Source organism: Eleginops maclovinus, chromosome 5, assembly GCF_036324505.1.
Source record: "Eleginops maclovinus isolate JMC-PN-2008 ecotype Puerto Natales chromosome 5, JC_Emac_rtc_rv5, whole genome shotgun sequence".
Lineage (NCBI taxonomy): Eukaryota > Metazoa > Chordata > Actinopteri > Perciformes > Eleginopidae > Eleginops > Eleginops maclovinus.
The window spans coordinates 13,364,477-13,384,707 of record NC_086353.1 but is presented as its reverse complement, the minus strand read 5'-3'; the positions used below and the strand labels follow the sequence as shown (position 1 = coordinate 13,384,707).

At 41.2% G+C, this 20,231-nt stretch overlaps 2 protein-coding genes across 2 annotated transcripts; one reads left to right on the top strand and one right to left on the bottom strand.

Annotated features, from left to right (window-relative positions):
- The first annotated feature begins 2,469 nt into the window (after positions 1-2,469).
- adamtsl7 (ADAMTS-like 7) lies at positions 2,470-9,227 on the top strand. The gene is made up of 12 exons (XM_063883391.1): positions 2,470-2,604; positions 3,339-3,468; positions 3,622-3,797; positions 3,919-4,027; positions 4,931-5,113; positions 5,492-5,621; positions 6,256-6,478; positions 6,797-6,970; positions 7,101-7,274; positions 7,427-7,606; positions 8,054-8,198; positions 8,521-9,227. Exons 1-12 carry the CDS (start codon positions 2,470-2,472, stop codon positions 8,673-8,675), a joined length of 1,914 nt encoding a protein of 637 aa, XP_063739461.1. The 3' UTR covers positions 8,676-9,227.
- Positions 9,228-9,441: 214 nt separating this feature from the next.
- On the bottom strand, positions 9,442-19,689 carry ptpn9b (protein tyrosine phosphatase non-receptor type 9b). The gene is made up of 13 exons (XM_063884775.1): positions 19,639-19,689; positions 17,453-17,596; positions 16,824-16,913; positions 16,437-16,561; positions 16,178-16,283; positions 15,948-16,058; positions 14,917-15,854; positions 14,680-14,776; positions 14,181-14,250; positions 13,994-14,072; positions 13,221-13,371; positions 12,704-12,911; positions 9,442-12,180 (listed from the first exon to the last, which is right to left on the bottom strand). Exons 1-13 carry the CDS (start codon positions 19,669-19,671, stop codon positions 11,957-11,959), a joined length of 2,376 nt encoding a protein of 791 aa, XP_063740845.1. The 5' UTR covers positions 19,672-19,689; the 3' UTR covers positions 9,442-11,956.
- Positions 19,690-20,231: the final 542 nt, after the last annotated feature.

Genomic DNA, 20,231 nt, shown 5'->3' with positions numbered 1-20,231 from the left:
TTCATCCACAGTGTCTTTTACTATTTTGTGTTCTTTTCTTAGCCAGCTAAGATACACACATTGAATTACTAAATACTGAGAAACACTGACTAACACATTTTTAAAATCATCACATCTGGTTGATTCCCAAGAAAGATATATAGAGAAACACTGACTAAAATATATTTTAAGTCATCACATACAGTATGGTTGATTCTAGAGAAAGTAGAAATAATTTAGTATTTCTTTTGTCTTTTGTTTTTGCAAATCTTTCAGTATGGGTTTTTTTCTCCCTAAATCGGCATGATTTCACAATTTTATGGCACATTAAAACATATTTTCAATGCTCTGTAACATAATCCAAGCCAGTGGGTGTTTCCTCCTCTGGGTCTTTTTATAAGATGCATCTCAGAAGAAACTTTTTTTTTTTCTGCCATAAAAATATATATAAATGGTTGATATGTTTGAAGAGCAAGTTCTGTTGGAGTCAATGGTTTTACCAACATGGCCTTGGACAGCATGCCTTTCCATTAGCCATGGTTTCACATATAAGCTTCAGTATTGAATCAAATATGCATTCAGTCATACTCATGTCAACAACTAAATCCCAATGTAATTGCTCCAAAAGATGATAACTAGCTTATCTTTAGAGAATATTGAAGTAAGCATGTAAGTTTATGCTTCTGTGTCACTGCCAATATGTTTGTTAAAGAGTTACCGTGTCACTGCCACAAACAGCTCTCAGAGACTCACAGTGTGTGTGTGTGTGTGTGTGTGTGTGTGTGTGTGTGTGTGTGTGTGTGTGTGTGTGTGTGTGTGTGTTTGTGTGAATAATCTGACATGGCAGCTATTAAGCTGTCACAGTGGAAAACTGAATTTGGCTCCCGTCTTGGACCGAGTTCACAGTATTCCCTGAAAGACTTTTAAGAATGCATGTCTCATAGCTCAGTGACTGCTGGGTATTCACTGCAGGGGACCAGTATCTTAGATCAGGCTGTCTGGCAGAAAGGTGGAGAATAAAAAAATAAAACAAGTGGATTTAGATGCACAACTTGTTTGTAGGATTATTGTATAATGGTGAAGGCAAAGGTTTGTGTTGCAGTACAACTGAGTCCTTCTGTGTCTCAGTTCAAAGGGCCCCAGGCCAAACTAAGAGACAGACAAAGACAGAGGCATAAAGACAAAGGAAACAATACACTGCCATCATCTCTTCTCCATACTATTGCCAGTATCCTTGTGAGACTTCACAGAGCTCTGCAGGATAACATTCTGCTTGTCTTTCTCACTTTCACAGGGTCCCGATAGATTAATCTTGTATCACGGACATCATAGCGCTTTTTCAAAAATATGTGACTCATATATCTTTGTGGTGTACACTCAAAGACATATGGACAATTAGCACTCGCACAATCAGAACGAAAATGAGGTTCACGGAAAAGTTGTGAAATTCTTGGTTTGGCAATTTCACACTCACGTTGTGAACAGCTGTGATGACGATCAGCTGCCAATCTACAAATGTTTGATCTGAAATGTCATGTTTCAGCTACTGCTGCTATAGGACAAATACATTATCTGTGCTCCATCCCACTAAGTTCCTCCACAGTGGCCACGAATGGTTGCACTTGACATTTGAAGTCATTTCTTATATTTACAACTCTTTTTTCCTCTTAATCCTTGACAAAACATAGTGGAAAGTGAAAGAGCCAAGCAAGCTGCACTACATTTTGTGTTTACTGGGCCTAATCAGTCCTCTGCCCAGAACTGACACATTCAGCCAGGGAATATATTGCACCCATATGGGTTTGAATTTCTCCACATCATTAATGTCCATGCAAATATTACCATAACATTTATAGACTTCTGGAGTGTGTCCCTGTGGGGTTTCATTCCTGGCCAGTGAATTCAAATTTTTTCAGTCTGATGGTAAAATGTCATCCTTTGTCTGGGAATCTATGATGAAGAAGTGAATCACGTTCGGGCACAACTGCACACACACACACACACACACACACACACACACACACACACACACACACACACACACACACACACACACACACACACACACACACACACACACACACACACACACACACACACACACACACACACACACACACACATACACACACACACACACACACACACACACACACACACACACACACACACACACACACACACACACACACACACACACACACACACACACACACACACACACACACACTAACTGTGGTATTTGTATTTTAAATTGTTCCCCTCAGCAGTGAAACTAAGAAAAAATGAGTATATCTGAACAATAAAAGGCTTTTACAGTAAAAACTTTTAAAAACGTGCCTATAACTTCCAAACTCTTTCTCTCAACACTTCTCGTTACATCGTTACGCTGTCTTTTTTCCCTCCCACATCTCAAGTCAACCCCACCTTACAAACACACATACTCCATTATGTGTGTATATCTGAGTGTCCTCCTCCCTCAGTCTCTCCATGGCTGGATTGTGGCAGCAGCTCCTGCCCCTACAGCAGGGTCGAGCTGTGCTTCTCCTCCCCTTCATCTGTCTTCTATATTCACCCTCGAGTGCTCTTCCCTGGGATACCAAAGCCAGTCCACTCCCTCTGAAGGTAGGATATTCACATGGCCATGTGATAATCATTCATATAGCTAAAATGTTATGCTTTCTAATACTTTTGTAAATTAATTTAGGCAAAAACCTTTTATTCTTAAAATAAAACCTTTTATTTTGTTATTTATAAAGGAAATGTTAACTGCACCTAATATAACTTAAACTTAATTGAGGTTGTTGAGATTATGCATACCCCAGCTAAAATCCTTTATAAAAATCAGGGGAATATCTGCATGACATGCCACTGGTTTGTTTTATATTGTCTGTGTTTTTGTCACTCAGGATAGCTAAAAAAACTAACAGATCCAGCTTTCTCCGGGTTGTTAATAAAACAATGAAAAGGAAAAACCAGAAGGGCCGGATAGACATGACACGAAAAACAACAGGAGAGTTAAACTAGTAAAATAGAGGTTTGTACATGGGGAGTTGAGAGGGAGACCAACAAGTCTTCAACTCTAACCAAATGTTGGTCTGGACTGAGTAAACTGAGGGATTTACAGAAAGAGAGGAAGAGGGAGTTAGAAAGCAAAATGGATTAGTGAAAATTATAGAGAAATGTGCAATGTGATCCAGTGGAATTTATGGTTATACTTTTCAACATGCCAGTGATGGGGAAACCTTGGTACAGATTGGTGTGCAAGCATGCAGCGAGTCTGCAGATGAGTGGGCACATACAGTGTTTGTACCTGTGGCTTTGTGTGCATTAAAGTGTGTGAACATGTATGTTGGCAGGGTTTTGAGGTGGTGAAGGGAAATTTCTCCAGGACCTTCCTCCGTGTTGGCTACCATAAGATTACAGAGATCCCTGCAGGAGCATGCAACATCAGCATAAGGGAGACGATTAAGAGCCGAAACTACCTGGGTACACACACACACACACACACACACACACACACACACACACACACACACACACACACACACACACACACACACACACACACACACACACACACACACCCAACACATATTTTTCGATGACAAAGTGATGGATGAATATGGTGCTTCCCTCCAGCTCTGCAGACCCAAAGTGGTGTCTCCATCATTAACGGCAACTGGGTGATTGAAAGGCCGGGGATCTTCAGTGCTGTAGGAACTGAGCTGACGTACAAACGACCCAATGAAATACGCTCTCGAAATGGAGAGTCCATTACTGCATCTGGGCCACTGTCTGAAGACCTGCATCTTTATGTGAGACGCAACTGAAACACACCATTAGAGCAGACTGTTATTCAAATACAATAACACATACACAAACAAAACTACTTGTACTACAATGCTATACATCATCATCTCTTTCTCTTTCACACAGTTAATCTACCAGCAACCAGGCCCGAGTGTATACTATGAATACATTGTGTCTTTACAAAGCACAACCCCCCCTCATGAGCCAACCACACCTATTCCTATTCTTCCCCTGGGTGAGTGCACACACTAACACACACTTAAAACCATATTGGAGTGACCCTAAATAACAACAGTGTCCAATTCCTCATACTGAATATTTTGGTTTGCCCTCAGGAGCATAATACAGAACAGATTTGTGTCTGCAAGAACAGGGCAGAGTGTCTGGGTGTTTAGTTCAAATTTCAGGGTAACGCCAATATATCTCATTTTCCACAAAATTGTCTTTTCGAAAATTTGATTAGGATTTAGATACATTTGAAATAGGCAGGCAGCCAAGCGTTGTTCTGGCACAGAGCTCTTTACCGCACACTGAGATAGGAATCAGTCACTTGGGCCTGATATCATTTCATTAACTAATACCAAATCTTCATTAAAAACATTTCAGAAGTTACTTAATTTCTGTCTGTTGATGCTAAGGAATATTGATTTAAGTACAATAATAGCAACACTTATGCTTTAAGGCCCCTGTTATTAAGTACTGATGCTGATTAGACCTCTATTCAGGCTGATGGTGTGCTAATGCTCGGAATCTCACTAGACTCCATGGCTATGTCTAAAATTATTCACACAGTATGCACTCCCTTTTCATCCAATAATAAGAATGATAACGGATCAACTTTTCCCACCCAAAAACAGTGTAACAATGCAAACGGCAGTGTGAGAGAAATGTCAATCAGCCACACATGCATGCACAGACCTGAGAAGAAGCTCTAATTTGGTACCATTTCTGAAATCCTCTGTGTTGGATATCATGGATACACCTTGTCTTTACTGGACCTTTAACAATATGATATTTCATTCAAAGCATCATATCTTATTTCTATCTATTCAACTTCTTAAAACTTTTCGTTGACCTTTCGCCCATTACTTGCCTGTCAAATTAGGGCTTCCTCCTCAAACTGTCTCTTCTCTTGTAGCTGAGACAGTGGGACCAACCCAACCAGGGGAGAAGGACCACCAAGGTGAGATCACCAACAATGACATCATCAAAGAAAAACCCCACCCTAACCAGATTCCCCTGGAGCCCAGCATGAAACCCCAAACCACCTACACTTGGACAAACAGTGGGCGGACAGAGTGCAGCACTACCTGTGGGACTGGTGAGGAAGCACACATACAGTATTTAAAAAAAGGGCGACCACACATTGAAATAACACATTCCAAATCTCTATGTAGAATTTTTTGGTGAATGATACTGATGTTCTACTACACATTATTCTATTGATAATAATAAGATGTTAGAAAATGAAAGATGACACACTTACAGTTAATGACAGCTTAAACTATTAACAGTACTGGTAACACACCCAAAGGGCTGAGATTGCTCACAAGATACATGTGCTTTGTATCATAAGTTCTAATGAACAATACCACATTTTGTGGCCAAATGTTTACAAATTCACTTGTTTATTTTTTTTGCTCTTGTGTATGTGTGTGTGTGTGTATGTGTGTGTGTGTGTGTGTGTGTGTTTGCGCAGGCAGGCGTCAGGTACTCTGGGAGTGTGTTGAGAAAGATTCCCAGACGACTGTTCCTGCTAACCTCTGTGACCCTGCCCTTGAACCAACAAACAAGGGAGAAGAGTGCAACACGCAGTCTTGTCCTGCATAGTGAGCTGCACACACACACATCCACACACACACACACACACACACACACACACACACACACACACACACACACACACACACACACACACACACACACACACACACACACACACACACACACACATACACACACACAGTGTAATATCTCCCAGCGTGAAGCCTTCATCATTCACACACATAAGACATGATTCCGTTACCCGTCAAAGTCAATCACACTTGCTCTCTTTGGTGTGGCTTTGGTTTTCATGTCTTGTGGTAACTCACACCAGATCTTACTGTGTCACGATATAGCAGGGTGTGAGTGGATAAATTGTATGTTAGCTGTGAGTCTGAAATGTTTGTTTCTATTGGGGGAAAAAAAGGAGAGGATTGCAGAAATTAAACTTTAGAAGTGGAAAGGACGAGGAGAAACATCTAAACTAGTGCACCACAAATTGTCTTTATTTGCTTTTGTTCAATTAAGATCTCCTTTGTAAAGACTACAGGCTTTATAAGGTTTGTAAAATTGAGGACATTGAGCTGGCACATAATCTGCTTAAAGAATGTCATCCTAAACTTATGTCTCAGTGTGTTACCACATCTTTTGTGATGGACTGAAATCTTCTCATCCTTTGTTCTCTGTTTTTGCTGACAGCTTTGACATTGGGGAGTGGTCAGAGTGCAGCAGGAGGTGTGGACCTGGCACTCAGCACCGCCAGGTCATCTGTCGCCAGGTCACTCATGTTCACGCCAATGGGAAGGAGACATCGGTTACTGTGGCACAGGAGCTGTGTGGGACGTCTGATAGGCCAGTGACCAAGTCTAGATGCCAGTTAAAGATTTGCAGCCAGTGGGAGATACGATCTAAGTGGAGCTCGGTGAGGACAATACCTAATGATTGTACATTAAATCTGAATCTGCACAGTAACGTACAACAGTAAATGCGAAGAAGCAATAAAGTACACTTCTGAAATGTAGTGTACAGTTATGGAGTTGTTTAAAATAGAAATACTCAATAAAGAGCAAGTACTTCCTAACTGAATGGATAAGATACTTTGGTTATAGAGAATATAAAAATGTCTTTACCCCCCAAAATTGCTAACTGTCATTAAACAGGCCTTTAAAAAGATAAACTATTTAGCCTTCTGATAATGAAACAGTTTACCCCTCACTCTCTTCCACCTTCTGTCCCCCAGTGTTCTGTGCCATGTGGACTGGGCCAGCGCAGCAGGGAAGTGGTGTGTGTGAGCAACCAGGGTGAGGTGGAGGAGGATGCAGAATGCAATATGAACCTAAAACCAGACACTCTACAGAACTGTGACATGGGAGCCTGTGCACGCAGCTGGTTCACCTCCCTCTGGAGCCAACGGGTAACAGAAACGTGTTAAATAGTGTGTGTGTGTGTGTGTGTGTGTTTGTGTGGGACACAGTAGGGAATAAGGTAAATAAAGTAAGAAGTTACTTCAATTTAGAGTTTATTGGAGTGTGATATTTCTTCAGTGTTCAGCAGAGTGTGGACAAGGCAATCAAACACGGACCACAGTGTGTCTGATGGATCATGTGACTGATCTGCCATTGGACAGCTGCGAAGGGGAGCGCCCACCAGAAGTGAAATCATGTGACTCAGGTCCCTGCAAGAACAGCCTGGAGTGGTACACCGGACCCTGGGGTCAGGTAATTGACCTTAAATCATACACATACAGCTGAAAACATAATATATTTTAACCTTAACATTTTGTGTTGAACCTTTGCCTTTGTGTATGTGTTTCTGTGTGTGTGTGTGTGTGTGTGTGTATGTCTGTCTGTCTGTCTGTCTGTCTGTGAAGTGTTCTGCAGAGTGCGGTAATGGCACACAGAGCCGGAGTGTGGCTTGTGTTTTCAACGATGATGGTCGTATGGAAGTTGTGGACCAGTTCAAATGTTCCAATCTCTCTCAACCAATCACAGCTCAGCCCTGCAGACTGAAGCCATGCGGTGTCCAGTGGTACGTCACAGAGTGGAGTGTGGTAAGTGTCTCAAAGTATGTCCTTCTTCCACCATGCAGGACATGACCCTTATGTAATATCAGTAGTGCCTACCAACCCATAAACATTGAAATAGGAAAATTCTAGTAGTTTTTTTTGAGAGCTGCCTTATTAAAATCTAAATTAAAGGGGTTGAACAAGCCATTCAGATTTGGCTCCCTTCTTTTGTCACATGCAGGTTTAATAAGATCAACTTTGTAATTTTCCTAAAATCACATGCATTGCCAGATACCACCTGAGATATGGTAATATAATCAGTTTTTGGTATTTTATTTTAGAATTGGTTCAAAAGATGATGGATTTAGTTGTGATGACTGGGTTAGGGTTAGGGTGGTTAGTGGTGTCCATATTTAGGACTCCAATAAAATAATGTATACTGTATGAGCGACTCTTCTTCTATATCATCACTCTCTCTTTCTAACCTCACAGTGTTCACGCTCCTGCAACACGGGCTACCGTGTGCGTGAGGTGCGTTGTCTTGCCGACAACATTTCCCCAAGCACCCTCTGTGACCCGACTTTGACCCCAGAAAGCCGAGAAGAGTGCAACAAACATCCCTGTGTAGCTGAGATAAGTGAGTCTGCCAGCCAGTGTTGTACTACCCTCCTGAGTCCCCTGTCAGTGCAGCTGGGTCAGAGTGCACACAAGGGTCAGAGAGGACCTGTTTGGAGTGAGATTTCTCTGTGATGCTGTCAATGTTGATAAAGTTACCATGAAGATGTTCATATGGAGGAAGAATTGACAGTTGAAAAAAATAAAAGACGGTAAAGGGTTTACTGTTTACTCCACTTTGAGGGCTTAGGCACTGCCTCGAGACTCATATTGTAGTGGGTAAAACTGAATGGCATTTGCAATTCTCCCATTTGCTCTAACTTGTTCCTCCTTCCCTTCAACAGATCCTTCATGCAGCGACCAGTATCACAACTGTGTAGTGGTGGTCCAAGCTCGTCTCTGTGTTTACCCTTACTACAGAAGTGTCTGCTGCGCCTCCTGCTCCCGTGCCCAGAAAACATACCACAACACACTTCAAAGGAACCACATCCGCAGGTGATGCTGCTACTGAGACTGTTTCATCATCACACCAAACCAGATGAAGAATAACATCAATGTACACACACACACACACACACACACAATGTAGTGTAGAGAGTGTTTTCATTCTCAGTGTAACTTTTAAACTGGTCAAATATAAGAACTTGTATATTTATTCTTAATAAAGGGTGTGTAACTTATTCTACTTAGCTGTTGTTTGTTATAATGAAGGAATTTGTTGGAAGGGTGAAGCATGAGCCTTGGAAGATCCCATGACATTTTAAAGATGATCCAAATCACATGGTGGACTCACAAATTACATTTTAAAAATGTGTTGCGAGACGGGGCCTCCTGTTTATATTGGCTATTTAAATATCCTTTCCTTATATTTCCTGTGTAAGTGATGGGGACAAAATCTACACTTAAAAAAAAAAAAGCTAAAATAAGTATGATTTGACCAACTCTGACATCTGAAGCTAAAATAAAACTTCCGCTGACTAAAAGAAGATTTTGAATATTTCAGTTTGAAGACAAGCAATGTCAAATTTTTACACCCACTACAAAAGTCCTGTTTTCTAATGAGATGTAAAAGAAAACAATGCACTGAAGTTATTACGTTTATAAACTGTAGACTATATTATAAATGCCTACTTTTTATATAAAGAATTCATCAACACTGAATGGAAAGTGAAGATTTTTGGGAAAATATTCACTGAATAGACGGTGTATTTTATGTACGCTCAACACCATCCAGTTGCAAATAGATCACATAAACCTTGTACTCATTCAAGATAGTAATACCGTTGCTTTAATGGGACAGCCGGGCTGACAGCATGTAAAAGGCCATAATTCACGAGAACTTAAAGCACAGAAGGAAACATTAAATGAACACCAATGACTCTGTTTCTCATACAACAAATGATAAGTAGCATGGGGACCAGTCTTTTACTCTCTCTCTCACACACACACACACACACACACACACACACATTGTATCTTCAAATCTTTAGTTATGTTCCCAAGGTGCTCCAGTCTCTGTGTCCGTGGATGCAAGGCTGCACTGGTAGGTCCATGCTTGTTTGCTTTTGTTGATGTGTGATAGGAAAGATTCTTTAGGGTGAGCCTGGGCCTTTGGCATTGAGGGATGCAGGGTCCACATTCACCAACAATATCACTGTCTGTCTGACTAAATTGCTCGGACTCCATTATCCAAAAAACATTCAAGGCTCGCTTTCCATGCTGATAAACCTTTACCCTTTATAAATATATTTTTGTACTCATAGACACTAAGCTGGGCTTTAGTGAACAAAAATGGCAGCTGCTCGTCTTCTTTTGCTCCTTTTGTTGTCTTGGTAGCTCTCTTTGTCTTGTCCTTGGCTTTGGGTACCAGACGAAAAAGAAGTTAATGTAATTGTTATTGAGTTTAAACATAAGCTGTCTAAAAACATACTTGTTAGCTTCCCCTGAACCGCCCCCCCCCCCTCCCCCTTCTATTGTCCTAGAATTGAACAATCGCCATTTATACAAGTCAGTTCTGAAAATACAATGGCAAGTGACACTTTCCACCAAAATCTCATTGTGAAAGACAAAAAATATATTTCACTCCCCACCTGATTTGTTCAGCTTATCAAATGCATTAACTACTTTGTTTTTCTTTGTAGCATCGTACCAACATTCACTGATTTCAATATTGTAGAAGTTTTACAAAGACATAAATATAGTAGGATACAATACAGTAAAAAATACAAAATAAAGTTGATATACTTTTCTTAAATGATAATTTACCAGAGGCAAACCCAGAAACGGATCTTTGACACTAGGCAAAAACACTAGAATTACCCCCTGAGGTCAAATGATAAGAACATAGCCATGTCTCAAACCAGAGCTCAATCCCAGGTTCCTCACTACTATCCTGTTATTCATAAGAAGTGTACTATGCAGAGGACCATAGGCAAAATGTGGGTGTCCTGCCTGAAACATAGTCAACGTGTACTATTGACGTGCACTCGTTTGGGTGTTATTACTATACTAGCGAGACATTAAGCCAAGGAAAACTTGAAGGCACAATTATCTGAGGCAGAGTCTGCCCCCAGAATTAAAAACAACAGTTGGGGTATTTAGGAAGTAGGATTTAAAAAGGGAAAGAACAAAAGGGGAAATAAAAGTTTACAGTTTAAGATATGGTTTAGGTCTGAGAATGACGAGGCAGTGAATCAAGATAAGGCCAAATTACTTAAGATCGTCCAATCAGAACGCTCCAACAGTAAAGATGATATAAGACCTGATAAATCCCACAGATTTGCAATATGATATCATTTTTGATAACAGAACTCTTATCTGAATTTTGTCATAGCCTGGCTCGCTACATAGATATTTCTTCTCATGGTTCAGTCAATTTTATTGAACAAGGCTTTTTTTGCCCTTCTTTTAGAGGTTGTTATTATGCACAATAATGTATAAATGTATGTTACAAGAATATACATGGGCTTCATGTCTATAATATCTCAGTAAGGAGTACATCCAAGCATTCAGGGTGAGGACTTTGGCTTTGAAAAGTTAGTCTACATATGCACAAATATGAAACACAAGTAGAAAATGCACCATAGAAAAAAAGGACATTAATATAAAAGAAAACGGAAATGGGCTAAATGGCTCACACACTGATCTACTGTCACTTACGACCATCGGCTGCCACACAAACATTTCCTCTGAAAAAAAAACAAAAAAACGTTTTCAAGTTTCACCTTTTCATACCCTTCACATTTTCTCTGTCATCACAGAGTGGTTCAGGGTTGAAAAGGAGCATGAAATTAAAAAAAGGGAACAAAAACTGGGGTTTGGAGGGCTTCAAGGGGGAAAAAGTTCAAGTTTGTCATTCCTCATGTGCAAGTCAATGTAAAAAAAAAATGCTACAACTCGTACAACTCTCTTGTCAACAAGACAGGTTCAGGGCAGGCCAAGTCCCCTTGCAGTTTGCTAAATAAAAAAGGGGCTCGGTAATTGGCAGGACAGCTTGCTTCATCTGTAACGCAATGCACGGTCTCCACTCCCTGTATGTTATATCTCCAGCTCTCCACCTCCTCCGTCCATCAATTCATGCGAAGGAAGAGCAACTGAGGGAGTTTGAATCATTACATTAAGAGCCGAAACTAGAAATCCATCATCAGTCTCTTCTTTTTTTTTTTGTGGCAGAGGAGTCCTCTTGCTGTTCTCCTCTGAATCATCATTCCTGACTTTTTTGTTACTATGATCGCGGCTTATGTTATCCCATTCATTTAATTCTATCCGTCCGTATGTCCCTCACTCGCTGTCAGTCTCTAGGTCTGAGTCGGACCACTGCACTGGGCTCAGTTTTCCATTGCGCTGGGCATACTCGATGACTGCTGTGTAGCAGAAATAGTACTGGTCCCAGGTCTGGATGCTGAAAGCCCTCTGTGTCCGCATCCGTCGCACCGTCTGACGGATATCTACTGAGCCGATGTCCTCCAGCCGGGACAGGCAGATGTCCAGTGTACAGAACGTGCCTGGTCAGTGAGCGTAGATGGATAAAGAGAAGAAGAAAAGGAGAACAAAAGAAGTTAACAAATTGCATACACATACTTAGCACATATTTAAAATGATCACATATCACAGAAAAAAATGTAGAACACTGAAAAATGATAAGAATGAGCTTGAGAATGTTTTTCTGGGTTCGGGTAACAAACCGTAATATATTTTTGTATGCCAACATAAAGCCACATAACTCAAAAGGAACAATGTCTCAGCATAAACACAAAGGTTTAATCTGTCCTTGTTTGATGTTGCAAATGGAGCTGCTGTGATGCAACAAAAATGTCAGACTTGATCTAATGGAAGTATTATTGCATTGTATTGTATATCAAATAAAGTGTACACTAATTGTAAAAGTACATGTAGTCTGATAGTCCTGGTCTATGATTATGAATATAACCCATTATTATATTATTATATATCCCAGTTGGGAAACTCAGGTGACAAAGTAGCAACAACACACACAGCAAGGTAAGAGTTCATATCAAATGCCTTTACCTGTGCGGCCAATGCCGGCACTGCAGTGCACAACCACAGGGGGGCCCCCTGGAGGGCCAGTCCAACTGGAGCCCAGGCTCTGGACCGCAGCCTCCCTCCTCCCTAGTACATGCTCGCGGAAGTCCAACATGGCTGTAGCACATTTGGGAACCCCAAAGTCTGGCCAGCTGACATAGAGGTAGTGGCACACATCCCGCCGCTCTCCAGACTGAACAGAAAGCCATAAAAGTTCATAGAAAAAGCAGCAAGATATCAGAGTCTTTCTTTAGAAATGTCACGTATAAGCCTGTAGGCCAGTATCCATGCCAAGTATGATTGTGAAATAAAATGGAAAGGCGATCTTAAACATTTTTAGGAGAGTTCACTGAGGAATTCCACAAACTCGATGCAGCAGTATCATATCAAGTTCTCTTAGATTAGAACCTTATATACATATGATGCTATTAAGGACATGTTAGTGTTTCCAATTAACATAATTAAGAATTGAACTACTACAAATGCTGTCAGAATGACTTACCTCTGCGTTGTAAAGTTCAAGATGAGTGAGTTTAAAGTCCTGAAACACCTGGATGTGTGCGTTCCTGACCAGGAAGCATCCATGCTGCTCAGTCCTTCCAGCCTCAAGGGGCCAGTACTGACCACACTTGACACGCCCGCGCTCCACCACCCTGAGACACAGTTACACATCTCGTTTAACTCATCATCAGCCATTAAGGATTTGCTGTTACTAGGACTAGCACTTCCGTATACAAACTAAGGGTGTAGGGTAGTAGGGAAATAGCGGGGTTTCACGATAGTATGTTTTGTGATACTGAATCCATTTTTAATAAATAGTCATCATGCAAAGGAACTCAGTTGTTGATTTTGTGCTGATGTTGTGATACAGCTCTTGAAAATATGAAGAGACCACTTCAGCATTATCAGTTTCTCTGGTTTTACTATTTATAGGTATGTCTTTGAGTTAAATGATTACATTTTTGTTATTATTGTATTCTATAAACTACTGACAACATTTATCACTGTTGGAATTCAACAGACACTGGAATGGCTGCCATACATGTAGAGATCGAGATTTAAGAAGAATTTGGAGTGGTCTCTAAACTGTTTTTGGAGCTGTATGTCTCGCTGCTTAAGATTTTGCAATATATTGAACAGTCTTGCAGTATATTGAACATCCCTGTAGCATGGTCATTTCCTGATTTTTGCCAATAAACAGCCCTAATACACACAGATTTTGCAAATCTGTTACACATAATTCACTGCTAAATAAAGATATAAAAGACTTCTCACCTGGTGGTCATGACAATAATAAGTACCATCTGCTCCCAGACCATGTGCCAGAAGTCACCAAAAGTTTTTGGCAAAGGACCTGAAGGACACATAAGTCTGTCAGGTCAAGGTAACAATGAGGTCTGAGTGAGGATTGAGTTGTGTTGGAGCAAAAAAAAAAGTATAAATTGCAGAGTAATCTGGTCACCCTGGGTCGCGATGTAGGCGTTGGTCCTCTTGTACCCATCCATGAAACTGCCATTTATGTAGTCTGTTGTCTGAAAAACACAGCAGAAACGGGGTGAGACTCCCTGGTGTTGTGATGTACTGCCTCCTGCAGGAGCATGTTTAACTTTGGTTTATTTTAGGCCAGTTCATTGGAGTTAATGGTTTGAATGACTGGAGTCACATAAGAATGTTAATTTAAAGACTTTATGAAATAAATCAAGTTGCCAATACCAACATTTGTTCCAAAGCCATACCACCGTTTTTATTTCGTTTTTTTACAACCAATTTAACTTAATAATTGTGGCCATTATACGCATCTGTTCCGATAACATTGATGTTATTTGACAAAAATGAAGCAGAGATGGCAAAAAACAAGCATTCCGCCTTCCAATCACACAAAAGAACATAAAAAAAGTAGACAAACATTTGGTTTAAGTGAGTGAGTGAGTGAGGACTAAATAAATATATTAAATTATTACCTCATCTTCCTCATCACTGTACTTGCAGAGGCGCACCCGTGACTGGTCCAGGCAGAGAACATCGCTGTACCTGTTCTTGATCTGATTTGCCAGTTTTCTGTTAAGGCAGAATACAATGTGAGGCATTAAAGGTGAAAATGTTATCTTTCATCTAATTCTCAGCTTGGTACAGAGAGACAGCAGCACACAGAATAAAGTAAAATCAGCCCAATGGATAACAAATGTTGTATCTCTTACTTGGAGTAGTCAAAGGTGCCTGCTGGGGGCTCCTTTCGGATCTCCTCGTACTCCTGATAAATCCCCTTCTTCTTCTTCCTCTTCACGTGTTCCACCAGATCGTGCACATTCATGCCTCCCTGCTCCGGCATGTGAATAGACATTTCCATGCAGCTGTCCTCATCTTCAGGAGCCCACGATGAAGACAGGGGCGGGGACTGGGAGGAGGGCTGGTGGGGGGGTCGAGGCAATGATTTCTGGGGCAAAGGAGGCACGCCTTCCTCTTCCTCCCCATCCTCCTCCTCTTCTTCTTCCTCCACCTCTTCCTCCTCCTCCTCCTTAACATCTTCATTCTGAGACCTTTCAGCAGATTCTGCTACCTGTCCATCCACTTCATCCCCATCATCTTTATGGGAAAGGGGTGTGTCAGGGGGCGTATCTGATTGGGGAGGGGCTTGGCGGCCACGACCATTAATGTTGGCGTTGGGGCTGGAGCCGCTAACCGCCATGTTGTCCCCGCTCACTGCTGAACCGTTCCAGTGTTGGTGGTTCCCCTGCGGCCTGTTTGCAGCAGACTGCGGGCTCTGCTGGTACTGTCCTTGGCCTTGAGTCCTGCCCTCCACCACTCCGCAGTGGTTGTGTGGGTTAGCATTACTATCGTCGTAGCAGTTAGAGTTAGCCACGGCTAGCTCGGAACCTAGCTGTGTGTTTATATGGGTGTGGGGCAGAGTAGCGCCTGCGCTTGTGTTGCTGCACTCTAAGCTGTAGGAGCGCAGCAGGCTTCCCACACAGTCATGTGTGTCCTGTTCTTGTGTGTCACCCTGATCTGCGTTTGTGTGTGCGTTAACGCAGGACTGGATCCAAGCCACGTGGCTATACTGGGACGTCCCACCCAGGTGTTCAGGGAGGGAGGAGACGGGGATGTGACTGGCCAACTCATGAGCTTTCACTGTGCACACCTGAAGGATGGAGAACACAAATACATTTCAAATGACAACCAAATAACCTATTTAATAAGTAATAAACCAACCTGAATAATTAGGCATACGTACCCTTTCTCTCAGCTTCTCGCGCACAAATAAGCGGAGGACTGCAAAAGGTGCTCGGAACCAAAGAGGCGATGATACAATGAAAACACACTTTAGACGAGCTGGAAAAGCCCCCTAATACAAAAGAATAACGGAGACAAAATGAGGAAAGGTGTTTTAGAGAAACGGTTTTCACACCAAACACTTGAAGGCATGCAGGTAAGAGAACAACAGAGGGCGCTTCTTATATTTACCTTGAGCAAATTGAGGATTTTGACACAGAGCTCATAGTCAAAGTTGCCATAGTTGGAGTTGGTCATGTCATAAATAAATATGAGGCCGTCTTTTTGAGTTTGTAAACTGGGAAGCAATGAACAAGATTTTCCAGTTAAAACAGTGGAAGTTGGTCAAAAGAAGCTTGCTATAAAAAACAGATATCATTTTATGAAATATAATAGAGTAACTTAGAAATAAGTACTCCAGTATACTACAACAATGAGGTAGGTGCATCACCTCTCTATGGCTTTGTCCAGCTGATAGATGATGGCCTGCAGCACAGCTTTGTGGGTGGTGACGTCTGGCCGATGGAGACGAGCAGTGAAGAGCGCTAGAGCGGCACCATTTGCATCACGGCCAGGCTGGTAGGATGCATTAACAGGTTATCACACAATCAATGGAAAATGCATTAAGCTTCTATTCATAGATGTGTGAGACATGCAGCTATCAATTCAGATTACGACTATACACCGTTTGAGACCATCCCTAACTCCATCCCCATTCACAAAGACACAAAAGCTGGCATACATTTCAAGATTGAGATCCACATACAAAAAGTCAAAATTGTTACCAAATTATCAGAAGGTGCACCGTGTTTTCTGTTTATCATGAATTGTGACTCACCAGGACTGTAAATTTGCCACTCAGCAGCTCAGAGCGTAGGGGCTCCTCGTCAGGGTTGATATTAAAGATGCCCTCTTTTATTCTTGTGTTCTTGGAGACAGGAGAGAATAGGAATGCCATTAGCGTGCAACTTGAAAAGCATGTAAACAAACAGCAGCAACAAATTAAAACACGCCTCCAACACAGTACAGAGGTAGTGTTTGTTGTTGTGCATTACATTTTTATGGGTGTTCATGACATGATGTCCACCTCCATTTTAATCGGCACAGAAGCCTTGGTGGGTTAACTTTCAGAGGTCATGACTTGTTATAACAGGACATAGTTATGACTTGCAGACATTCTGCAGCTACAGTCGAGAGCAGTGACCATATCTTAGGGGGTTGCCAGTAGAACATCAGAAAGCAATTGTAAACCCTGCATCATATGACATGATTAATTGATTTTAATCAAACGTGTAGTAGATTTTTGGTACCTATCAAGTTTAAACACCACCCAATAAATTCATTTCCGATCAGAATTACAATATTAAAAATAACGTCCCAAAGCTTGCAATTGAGTATCTTACCTGTTGCTGATAAAATAAATGAAAAGTGATTTCAGTTTTATCACCATTTAATGCACTGCAATACCTTGTATGCTTGGAAGAGGTCGATGGATCTGGAGACGTCAAACTTGCGGGCCATTAGAAACTTTACAGCTGTGGGTTGGGACACGAGCCCAGCGCTGTGAGGCTGCTCCCTGCTGCGCACCTCACCCAGGAACTCCTCCACAGCCTGGGACAAACATGAGAGAAGAAGGAATGAATTCCCTCATATTCTGTAAACTCTAAAGCCCCCTGAGACAAATGTAAAATCTATAATATTGGGCTAAACAAATATATGTTGATTGATGTAAGGAAAAAGTTTAGGTATTGTGTGCTGAATTGGAATAACCAGAGGGGATACACTTTTAAAATATAAAATCAAAAACTTTACATTTAGGGTACTAGCAAAAAAAGAAGAAAATAGGCATGACAAAAAATAAACACGAGTCTCTCAGCACACACAGCTTTGTCATTTTCCCCCTACCTAAGTTAATGAGGAAGAAAGTGGATTTAATATTTATTTAACCCCAAGAATTATTCACTGCTAACCCTAATGCAATCTTGTCTTATGACCCATTTCTTTATTTGATGACAGGCAAACATAGAGAACACTACAAATACGGCAATAAAAAGCACCCACCATTAGGGCTGCACAATAAATACAAAATGAAGGCTTACCATAATTAAATGAACATGCTGGAATTTGAGCTTGAAGTTAAACATGCCTTTATAACGCATAGAAATCTCTCCTATATATTGTGACTACAGTCCAGAGTAGAACAGTAGAGATTTGAGGAAAATACTCATTTCAGGTCTTATTGTAATGCAAGGATTTGTTATTTAGCAGCAATTCAGCAAAGAATGAAAGTTTAAGCCCTGCTTTGTTGATAAACTTTTGGGAGAGAAGTTTGGGTACAATTGTATTTATAGTTTGCTTGAAGGAAATGCACTATGACTAACGAATGGTCTTTGACGTACAAATTCCATAAAATATCATCAACGTGTTTTTAAGTGACTCTTCCTTACACATGTTGTAAATGCACCACCATTTCTCACCTGAATCAATGTTGATGTTGTCATTTGTGAATGTAAATGACAGTGAGTGACTTTATGTTGCATCCTTTGGATACACCGTATTTTACGATCAGTATCTCAGAGAAAATATGAGTAATCTAGTCTAAAACGCTTGCAAGACTTTATGAGGCTTATCCAAGTCAGGGCAACAAGTCGTTAATTTCAGCTGGAAGTGTGAACTAGAAAAGGTTTTCAACACAGACTGCATGTGTCCTCAGAGCGTTAATGGATGGACGTTACTGGATCTGGCAAAATGATGATAGCCACCAAGAAACACATTATAATGTCTCTAGAGTCCTGTGACTTCTCAGAGATCAGTTTACCATTGAAAAGATAAAACTAGTAGCTTGAAATTAAGCGGCTATCGGAATTGTTGCATGACATTCGTTGTTTGCCATCAAAGTCAGGTCCGCCCCTTTTACTCGAAAGTGTTGGCAACAACAATGCTAGGAACCCGAGGATCACTTCTGTGAATTCTCGACCGTAAATCTGATAGGCAAGACATTGCGAGCTTGTTGGCTCATAGCAAACACTGGCGTATTATGAGGATCTTAAGTCGGTCGTATCTGTGTCATGGTACATTATGACATTAAACCTTTAAAGCAATGAGTGATGAGTCATGTTAAACCTTCACAATTGGTCCAACATTATTTTTTACGTCTAGCAAGATAGCTGTCGAGGAAATTCCCTGCAAGTCAACAATACCCATTAGCATTAGCCAGCAGCTAGGTTAACGTTACATGTGGCAGCAGGATGGCTAACGATACGGTTAAAGACAAGAGGAGTCACATGTGTAGGGCAAACCACTGGCAACGACGTACCACGTTTTAACATTGGCAATATGATCATATATATGTGGTCCATGTAGAGCTGGGTTATCATAGGAGCGAGTAATCGACATATACAGCCGGTTAAGTGATCCCTACTACTACTACTAGCAAACGCCATCGTGCTAACACACATGCTAACTGCTGTCAGTCACACCGGAGTCAGTCGGGAGGAGCGAACAGGCCAGGGCTGTTTACTGGAAAACACCCTTAACTGGAACAATCACCGTAGCAAAAAAATTGCCGGTTGGAGAAGCAACTAAGGGGGACATGGGTACACACCAAACATGACGGGGATATGAATAAAACAATTCCTTAAAGAGACCCTTACCAGCTGCTCCTGAGTTGTCAGGGCTTCCGCCATCTTGAAGCCTCCGCAACGTCGCAGCGGGCGCGCCCACCAGCCGCTCGCTCACGCACTACACCCCGAGACGGAGAGCGAGTCCCCGCCCACATGCAACACTGTTTTTTATCAATGCAGCTACTTCTGACAATGCATAAACTGTTTATCAATGCAGCTACTTCTGACAATGCATAAACTGTTTATCAATGCAGTTACTTCTGACAATGCATAAACAGTTTATCAATGCAGTTACTTCTGACAATTCATAAACTGTTAAACAATGCAGCTTCTACTGACAATGCATAAACTGTTTTTCAATGCAGCCACTGACAATGCATACACTGTTTATCAATGTAGTTACTACTGACAATTCATAAACTGTTTAAAAATGCAGCTACTACTGACAATTCATACACTTTTTAACAATGCAGTTACTACTGACAATTCATGCACTGTTTAACAATGTCTACTGACAATTCATGCACAGTATATCAATGCAGCTTACTGTTGATAATTTTACATAGGCCTACAAATATTTATCAATGCAGTTAGCTAATGACAATTCCTAATCTCCATTTATC

Coding starts and splice junctions, on each gene's coding strand:
- adamtsl7 (XM_063883391.1), top strand. CDS start 2,470: ATGGCTGGATTGTGGCAGCAGCTCCTGCCCCTACAGCAGGGTCGAGCT. Junction 3,469..3,621: donor TAAGAGCCGAAACTACCTGG/GTACACACACAC, acceptor GCTTCCCTCCAG/CTCTGCAGACCCAAAGTGGT. Junction 4,028..4,930: donor TATTCCTATTCTTCCCCTGG/GTGAGTGCACAC, acceptor CTTCTCTTGTAG/CTGAGACAGTGGGACCAACC.
- ptpn9b (XM_063884775.1), bottom strand. CDS start 19,671: ATGGCGGAAGCCCTGACAACTCAGGAGCAGCTG. Junction 17,597..19,638: donor TGACAACTCAGGAGCAGCTG/GTAAGGGTCTCT, acceptor TGTTTGTCCCAG/GCTGTGGAGGAGTTCCTGGG. Junction 12,912..13,220: donor TTGAACTTTACAACGCAGAG/GTAAGTCATTCT, acceptor CTTTCTGTTCAG/TCTGGAGAGCGGCGGGATGT.